The 9,415-nt window shown below is 31.3% G+C and overlaps 2 protein-coding genes across 3 annotated transcripts in view; both read right to left on the reverse strand.

Annotated features, from left to right (window-relative positions):
• Positions 1–1,096: 1,096 nt before the first annotated feature.
• LOC108742574 (insulin-like growth factor-binding protein complex acid labile subunit) lies at positions 1,097–6,626 on the reverse strand. 2 transcript variants are annotated; one of them, XM_018477850.1, is made up of 4 exons: positions 6,405–6,516; positions 3,183–3,298; positions 1,412–1,520; positions 1,097–1,328 (listed from the first exon to the last, which is right to left on the reverse strand). In XM_018477850.1, exons 1-4 carry the CDS (start codon positions 6,405–6,407, stop codon positions 1,275–1,277), a joined length of 282 nt encoding a protein of 93 aa, XP_018333352.1. In that variant the 5' UTR covers positions 6,408–6,516; the 3' UTR covers positions 1,097–1,274. The 2 variants fall into 2 exon arrangements, with proteins under 2 accessions (XP_018333352.1, XP_018333345.1); XM_018477843.2 differs by having other exon boundaries at positions 1,412–3,298; positions 6,405–6,626.
• A 1,116-nt stretch (positions 6,627–7,742) lies between these two features.
• Positions 7,743–9,415, reverse strand: part of LOC108742073 (carboxypeptidase N subunit 2-like) — a 2,599-nt gene continuing 926 nt past the window's right edge. Inside the window, exon 2 of the mRNA XM_025980625.1 lies at positions 7,743–9,295. Within this exon, the coding sequence (XP_025836410.1) occupies positions 7,944–9,290 (1,347 nt within the window). The 5' untranslated portion in view covers positions 9,291–9,295 and the 3' untranslated portion in view covers positions 7,743–7,943. The remainder of the gene's footprint in view (positions 9,296–9,415) is intronic.

Here is a 9,415-nt window from a genome sequence, read left to right on the forward strand (position 1 = left end):
ATCTCTCTAAAATGCATACGTTGAAATCAATCAGAAGAAATAATTTGGCATTTTGATATACGCATGGGCAAATAATGGTATTGTTATGGATAGGGATTAACGAATAGATTAGGGACTTCTCTATTAAATTAAATATAAGTTGTTTATTTAATAATTTTTATGCCCTCTGTATTTTGACATGTTCGGGGTGGAGGTCGTGCCAAAGAGCTAATTTTTTTTTATTTTTATACTGAATTATTCTACAATCCATAATTTGTAATGGAAAAGTCCTATATTTTACAATTCAAGTAAAAAGGAAAGAATCGACTATATCTTTTTAATATATAATTAAATTGAAGCTTTTTTCCAGTTTCCAGATTGAAAGTTGCCTATTTCTTACAGTTTCGTTGATTAAACAATTGCAGGTTATGTTACAATAATGCCACAAACGAAGTTTTAGTCGAGTAGTAACAATTTGAAATAAATAGTTATGTACTGTGTATTATCCTTGGCTTCTCCTTCACAATGTAACTGAACATTCATTAAGCTAACTGGCAGCTAACGTTGCTCTCTTAGTTGTCTAGCCATTGTTGAAAATGCCGAATTTTATTAAAATTCGCGGATTCATTAAATCCCTTTTAAAGAGGTTGAATAAATTTTTAAAAATTCATCAGTGAAAAATATGCTACTTAGACTACTGTTAAACGCAGTTACTAGAAAACAATTAAATTTTTTTGTGATGAAAGTAAACAGTGCCTAATAAATATAGTTTTCTTTTTTGTAGAAAAATTCATGTATGTACATGTAATAATCATCAAACATTAATGTGAAATTAATTCAACTGACCCACTACAAAATATGTAATTTAATCGGTGTAAATTGAATTAATGAATTAATTATATACACGTTTGAGAATAACTCAATTATTTGTACATTGCGAAAAGTTTTCTTGTACAAAAGTTACAAGATGTAAATTATAATGTATTTGTATAAAGTGTAGCTTTAATTTTTCGTTTTATTTACGGAATGGGGGTCAATTTTATCTAATTGTAAAAAAACCGTCGGCACATTTTTGAAATTGTCTCTTTAAGTAAAATTACATTCAACGTTCCTTTTATGTAATTCTTTATTTTAGTTGAAAAAAAGAACAAAAACTAATGCCACCAATACTGAACATGAACGTAACACTTATATACTAACTTATTAAACTATCAAATTCATGTATTTAATATTTCTATATCATTGTTATAGTTATAAGACCTGCTTTGACTTGGCTAGCACTGTCATATTCAAAATTAGACGTTGTTTGAAGAGTTAGGATCACACCCAGGGGTACCATTGATTTCTTCCTGAAATAAAATTGTTATTTGGTTTCGGGTTTTGTATTTGCAATTCAGCTTTTCAAAATAATAATACCAAAATGATTGATTACCTTTGACTGTATATCCGTTTTGTTTAAAGTATTCGAATGTAGATGGCGTTCCTTTCGCTCATTCTTCGTGAGTTGTTGAATAACAGATTGTTGCAGTTTGACCATAATCCTTGAATTATTTAAAATACATTCTTGTATATTGCGATCTTTTTCCATAAAACTATTTATATTCAAAAGTGTTTCGTTGATATTCATTAAAACATTTGAAATATACTTTTGAAAATCACTCGCTTCAAATGATGTTGTTTGACTTGTCGGAGTTGTGTTAACAACTGGAGAGCAGGGTATTCCGTGAATATTTTCGGTATCGAAAGTATTACCATTATCGATATTAACATTACTCGCTTGAAGACGACTGATAATGTTAAAGAGTTCTACACAGTTCCAGCTATTTCTGTCTACATGTATGGTTCTTAAGTTGACTAGGACAGACATTAACTGATTAGCGTCCACGGTCCTAATATTATTACGGGTTATATCCAGTACGCTTAAATCATTCAAAGAGTGATATGATATTGCATTCAATTCAACGAGTTCATTATTGGAGACATTAAGAATGCTTAATTGCTTTAATTGGGATAACAACCCATACGGAATATATGTCAATAAATTATTTGATAAAGAAAGAGTACTAAGTGATTTTAAATCTTTAAACAAAGGTACTGGAAGAATTCGTATTTGGTTGTTATTTAAAATTAAAGTGCGTAGTTCCCGAAGATTAAAAAATGTGCTACTGTTTATTGTTTCCAGATTATTGTTATCTAACGACAAATGCATCAAAGAAGGTACATTTTGAAAAGCATCTTCGTGGATTTCATATAACTCATTGTTTGACATATATAAGTTTCTAAGTTGGATAGAACCTTTCAATGATTCATTCCCAATCTTCGAAATTTTGTTTCCTTCTAAATTTAATTCTTTAAGACTATTCAGTCCTAAAAATGGACTTAGACTTGAGGTGTTCACATAGGTTTCATTTGGACAGAAGTGGGAAAATCCTTCAGAAGATGTGTTAAGCTTTTCAGAACCATTATATTGGGAATCTAACGTAATAAGTTGGTTATTAGAAATATTAAGAGAAATTAATGACTCAAGTCCTAACAAAGATTCATAAGAAATGTTTGTAAGTAAATTGTAGGACATGTCAAGGATGTCCGTAGTAGATAAATCTTTGAATATCGTTGGTGGAAGAGTTTTTAACAGATTGTTATTCAACTTAAGTGTTTGAAGACTTGTCAGGTTTCGAAATAAATTGACACTGAGAGTGTTCAGATTGTTCCATGATAAATCAATATTTCTGATGTTATGTAAAGTAGAAAATAGTTCATCTGGTAATACTTCAAATTTATTGTTATTTAACAATAATTCTTTCACTAGTGTTAGACTTTGGAAAGCATCTTTATCAACGACTTTTAAACTATTATTCGATAAGTCTAAGTAGTTAAGGTTGAATAAATGACTTAGTGTTCCAACACCGATATTTGAAATATTGTTATTACTTAACTGTAATCTGCTTAATTCTTTTAATCCTAAAAAACAATTTGCATCTAATCTATTGATGCCACAATAGTCCATATTGAGGTATTGTATGGTTGGAAATTCGTAAAAAGAAAGCGACGGAACATTTTTTATATAACTGTCACTGAATGTAATACCCACTAATACACGATGCATGTAAATATCTCGATCATATTGTAATTCCTTCGATGGAAGACTATTGATTCCGTAACATTTTAAATCAAAAGTAGTCTTTGTAATTATCCCCACATACCCATCAAAATAGCGAGTTGAACTTCTTTCGATTTCTTGGCAGCCGGGTATGCTAGCGTTAATTCGGCATCCCAAAATAAACAGAATGGTAGCAAGTACACCTTTCATCGTGAAGAACTGAAATGAAGAATTGTCATGAGCTGCTTCAAAAACAATTGAAGTTATTAAATGTAGTAAAACTTCCATATTCACGGTTTCATTATTCGCGGGTGAAAAAATTGCAATCCAGTTCCTGTATTGGCGGTTAAAAATTTCATTATTCGCGGATGCAATCGGCAAAGAGAAAAGGATTCGGTGTCATTCGGTCAGTATACCGCTCGTACCTAGTGTGCATTTTTCCGAAAACATAGGTTCCTATTCTAAACATTGTGTTTTAACGCTGCGAGATAAATATCTGATTTTTTATATGGTAGCAGGCAAACGTTCACACTAACTCGATACGTTTTTGGTTTTCAACAATATGGTCATTAAAACCTTTTACAAGTACTTAAAGTTGATGCTTCTTGTAGGACACGTATTTTCAATAGAAATTAAAAAATTAAAAAATGGCCTTCGACAAGCTTTAGAACAAAGCTTTATCTATCTTACTACAAAATTTCAAGCATCTGTTCCAAAAATTAAACTCATAATATCTAGAACCGATAAGCATGTTTTTACTCTACGGCGCATGTACTACTGAATCCCCTTAATGTATCGGCATCTTTTGAGAATGTTCGTGCCGAGGCAGCTTTTATAAAAGATGTAACATCAAATTAACGAAGGAAAAATTGTTGATGCTGTCACGCGCTCGCCGAGAATCGAATCTGAGTCCCTAGGTTTACGCACATTTACTCTAAAACTGAACTACGAAAGCTGATAGCAGCAGTAACGATGACACATACCCAACACGAAGGTCACAGAATGGTCAAACTGATGTAAAATTATTACTAACAATGAAACATTTTGAAGAATTCTGTAGGGTTAATTTCAAAATATTTTTGAAGTGAATTAATTTTTACCATTACAGATAACCTCAAATAAATGAGAAAAACCGGCTGTCACGTCCTCGCCCGGAATCGAACACGGCTTCCTGACTTTAAATTCTTCTAAATGTCTCATTGTTAATTAAGTGCATACCTTGTAGGTATGCGACTAAGACGTTTAGATTTTTAGGTTTGCAAATTACTACTAATTACCTTTCTGATTTGTTATTTCAAATGTAAAATACAAAATAGATTTCCCTTTTGTATATTTAATTCTAAATGCAAAATACGTACTTTCAAAATACTTTTTTGTAGTACTTATTTAATTTTCTACATTTAGTTAAGTATACAATATTATTTAAAAGAAAACCTTGCAGGCATGCTAATTTTTTTAATATTGGAGTATTTCTAGAATAATAGTGGTGTTTGCACTATATCACCAGCTGCGAAAATACACTATGATTCATATTTTTCTGTTTAAAGTGATGGATATATGGTTTTTCTATCTTTATGTTATAGTTTCTTCAGTTTATCAATAAATAATGCTTCCTTATTTTCCTTTGTCACTCGTTTTAATTTGGAAAAGACACTGATGACAAAATCGGGAAAAAAATTTGGAAAAGTAATTACATGCAATTTAAAAACAGATATTTTGTATTTTGTATTTACACTTTAAAAATGCAAGTATTTCAAGTAAATCATATCTGCACGTAATCATAGGGTAAGCGGGTAAGGCACAACAGCAAATACCATCAGTACCTAAATGGATGTACTGTCTGTAACTTGATATTATATCATTTTGTGTTTGATAGAACAATTTCGGTTTGTTCTGTGATTTATCGAATGTAGAGGTAATTCAGAATATCATAGTTCACGACCTTCATTTTTACCTCTTAAAAGTATGGGTCATCACTTAGAGCAACGCCCTTGATTGTACAGCGAGGCGTATAGTGACTTGTCGAGTCACTATTCGTGAAATGTACAATATGAACCATTTATTTGGGTCCGCCCCTCACACATTTCGAAGCCCATGAAATTTTGAAATACCTCTACTACCTATGGAATACTGATAAGAAGCAATAAATGCGAAATCGTGATTCGCATCCGGCAAGTTCGATAAATTGCAGACTAAGAATATAATGTTCTTTGTAATCTGGGTTTGTATATTTATTTCATTGCAAGGCTTTATTATAAATATTTTTATTACAAGTGTTACGAACGGGTGGTTAGTATCGAAAAGTAATTAATATGTACTTACAAATAGAAAAGATAATTAAATTATACATGTTTGACAACAATAATTTAATGTCTGATTAAGTATAATCAAACAAGACTGTACATATTCCACACCGATACATTATTATCAAATTTATAATGCAATTAGGCTTCACTAGATTAAATTACTGTTCTCAAATAGTTAAGGATATGGGATATTCTAGTTTTATGGAAATGCCAATAATAGTTCACAATAGCAAAAAGTGGAGGTGCGTCCGCAACCTGTCTTAGGACTGACCACTTTATGATGATGGTGACTTCACTAATTGTCTAGTATCTAAGGGTTGGAAAATTTCAGTATTGGCAATATTACTCTTCGATTATTACCACTAAAAGTAATTAAAATATCTTGGAGAAAACATCAATTGCTGTTCCAATAACTTGCATTAAAAAACAGCAAGCCTACACGGAGGAAATGAAAAACGAAAATTTACCTTAATATTAAAGCGATATTTACAATTCATCCCACTAGCTCGTTGCTTCGTAAGCGAAAATAATAAAAATTACAATTTGGATTCTAATTTGTAAAAATAAAATCCCAGCAGAAATAAATTTACTAGGTATTTTAGTTGATATTACAAATTTAATTGTAATAATTAAGAAACTTGAAATAATTTTTAAAAAAACGTCAAAATTGAAAGTTACCTAATAAATTCTACTATTTTTACGGCAAACTCGGTAATTTACAATATAAAATTGTAATTTTTGCGTTGTCATAAAAATTTAGTTTTCTCTGTGTAATGTCATGGAGGGCAGCTCGCATGTACAAAACCTCCAAAAAGTGGTTTAATTTTAATTACTATAATGGTTTTTTTTTAAATAATTACCTCTACACTTAAAACTAGATTATAATTAGGTGCAACTATTTGAAATAAATTGAATCAACTTTCAGTTTTACGTACTTATTGTTAGTATCAAGTAAAAAGAAAATTAAATCTGGCAATGGATTCGATAAGTTTATCTAATATTATTTTGTGAAGACTTACCATACAATTGAGTGCACTGTTTTCTTGCGTATTTAGCAATGAACTGAAATTGCAAGCGTCTTATTTAACTCGTTCCTTAGGAAGTTGAAATGAAAATGATAAATAATAATTAACATTCACAAACTGATAAGAAACAACTGGAGAACGTGGTGCACAGGAGCATTCTACATGGTATGATCAAAAGGAATCCAGACTGTTTTCAATATTGATGCATATTAGGTACTAACCAACAGAAAATTGTAATTAATGGTAGAAAAAGCTACTTGGTTAATTGTTGTGTTGTTGTAAAGCTACCAAATCAATTGTCAAAATCGAAAAATTTCTCCAATTAAAATACAAGAATTAAACTGTACAAGAAACATATGGGGACAATTATTATTCACGGATTGCAATTCTTTTTATACTTCTTGAATGACAGGGGCTACAGGAAATATTTAGACGATTGTTAAAGAACTAAATCATTATTCGGTAACGTTAGAAAATACCAAAGAAAATATTGTAATGTCAGTGGGTTTAACAAAATTTACTTCTTAGACTGATAACGACGAAAGCTATTTATTTACACTACTGTTGATATATCACTATTCACTGAGCTACTTATTTCACTGCTATCACTGTCAATTTATTTTTGGATTCACTTCTGCAACGGTCAATTTATTTCTTCTCCTTTCGGCGATCGTCTCTTTTTCTAAATGCTCTTTTGTTTACTTTCTGGAAACATCCGGATAGTTTTTTTTTATTTCTGGGCGATCGTCTCTTTTTTTAAATGCTCTTTTGTTTACTTTCTGGAAACATCCGGATAGTTTTTTTTATTTCAACTGTTTAACTGCTTTCCCAGAACGCAGGTACGACACACACACATTTACAAATACGCCGCAGATGAAGAAAGGCGCCCGCGGCTAGTCGAAGGAAACGAGTCAAATAAAAACATTTGGGCTTAAATGTGATGTGTTTTTAGTAACCTACTGCTACTTTACCTAGGTCTTTTAACGTCCTACATTAACCTGTTAGTTTTCTAAATCGGAAATAAGCTTTTAAAACTTTTGTAATGCACGTATTTAAAAACATGGTAAAATCTCCTCTAAACCTTCTCATTCAGACGTAATCAAGGAAACAGGTTTTAACCATTTCATCATGACAGTACTGAAGATTCCCCTTGCCAAATACAATGAAACGTCTGTCTGGAAAAGAGTTCATCAACCTTAGAAAACAGCCGTAAATAAAAATTACTATCGATTTGAGTCTTTAAGAAATCTTTACGACTAAAAATGCAACAATTTATTATAACATTATTAAATGTCTAAACATTTTGAGAACGTAGTATGTAATGTACAGAGATATTACTTTTACAAAATAGTAATATTACACGAGACAGAACTTTCACAGTTAATCTAACTGTTAGTATTATACCAACAAGTTTATATTATGAAATAACATTTTCTTCGTCAAACAACATAATGATTTTAACAGTCTATATTGTATACTTGATTTATGTAAACAATTTTCAGAAGGGACAATTCACAAACTTTTCCCCTTTATTTATACTGGCTCTTCATCTGCTTTGTTATAAAGAAGGCTGGAATTAATGGGATTGAGTGTGTCAGAAATATAAGTATGCCTTCTGTTGCGAACGTATGTAAAACAAAGAACACTTAGCACAATCACAATTATAACCATCAAATATAAATTCGCATGACTAATCCAGTTTGCGTTACACTGTGACGTCGAAATGGATTTTACATGTTCGAGTTCCAAAAGATTTTGAAGGATTTCCGTATGATTTTTATAGGCAGCGTTCATTTCGTCCATCAGATTGTTATTAATGGACATTTTCTCAACGATTTCCAGTAAAACGTTTATTGAACTGTATTTATTACTGTTCGAAATAGTCGTTTCATTTGGCGATGAAGTAGTGCAATGTATTCCGTGCACATTATTTATAAGGAATGCGCTCCCAGGTACAACATACACTTTATTGATTCTAAATGTTTTGATAATGTTGGACAGAACGTCGCATTTCCACTGGTTGTTATCTAAATTTACGCGCGATAGATTCCTACTCAATGTGGAAAACTCTATCGCATCCAAATTACTTAAACGGTTATAAGATACATCTAATTGTATCAGGCCTACTGAACTGTAAAGTGATGTTGGCTCTATTCGAATGAGTTGATTATGTGAAATCGTGAAGAGCTGCAAAGCCTCTAAACCAGATACTAATCCAACGGGAATATTTGTTAGGAGATTGTGAGATAGATCTAACTTCACCAATTTCTTTAAATCCTTAAACATTCCAAATGGGAGCAACTTCAGATGGTTTGAACTCAGATTGAGTGATGATAATTTTGCAAGTCCAGAAAATATACTATCGTCCACTGAACTCAACTTATTTTGGGACAAATCTATTAACGTAACATTTGGAAGATCAGAAAACGTGTCGTTAGGCAGTACATTAAAATTGTTTTCATTTAAATATATCGTATCCAAATTGCCTAAACCTTTAAAACTGCCTCTGTTGATTATAGTCAATCGAGGGTTCTTTTCTAAATGTAAGTTTTTCAGTTGCGTCAAGCCTAAGAAAGCTCCGAGCTCTATTTCGGTAATATCGCTATTACTAAGGTTCAGTAGTTTTAAATTTGAAAAATCGTGAAATGCAAGGGCAGGAATTTTGCCAATGGTACTGTTATAAAACGTTAAATCAGTTGCTTCATATTGGACAACATCTTTCGACAGTAATTCTTTTGAGTAGAAGCTGAAGTGGTAACAACCTACTGGTTTATATATTGTTTTAATTCTATAAAATTTGCAAACAGGTTCGAAGTTACCATTACAACGAACTAATGTTAACAGCACAATCAAAAGACGGATCATGTGCACACTCCCCATGGCATCTATCAAGGGAAAAAAACATAAATATTAGGTATAAATGTTATATATATATATATATGTATACATATCCTAGGAATTGTATGAAATTCCGATATTGTACTAGGAAATGTATAAAAGTAATG

Source organism: Agrilus planipennis, unplaced genomic scaffold (genome assembly GCF_000699045.2).
Source record: "Agrilus planipennis isolate EAB-ADULT unplaced genomic scaffold, Apla_2.0 scaffold3, whole genome shotgun sequence".
NCBI lineage: Eukaryota > Metazoa > Arthropoda > Insecta > Coleoptera > Buprestidae > Agrilus > Agrilus planipennis.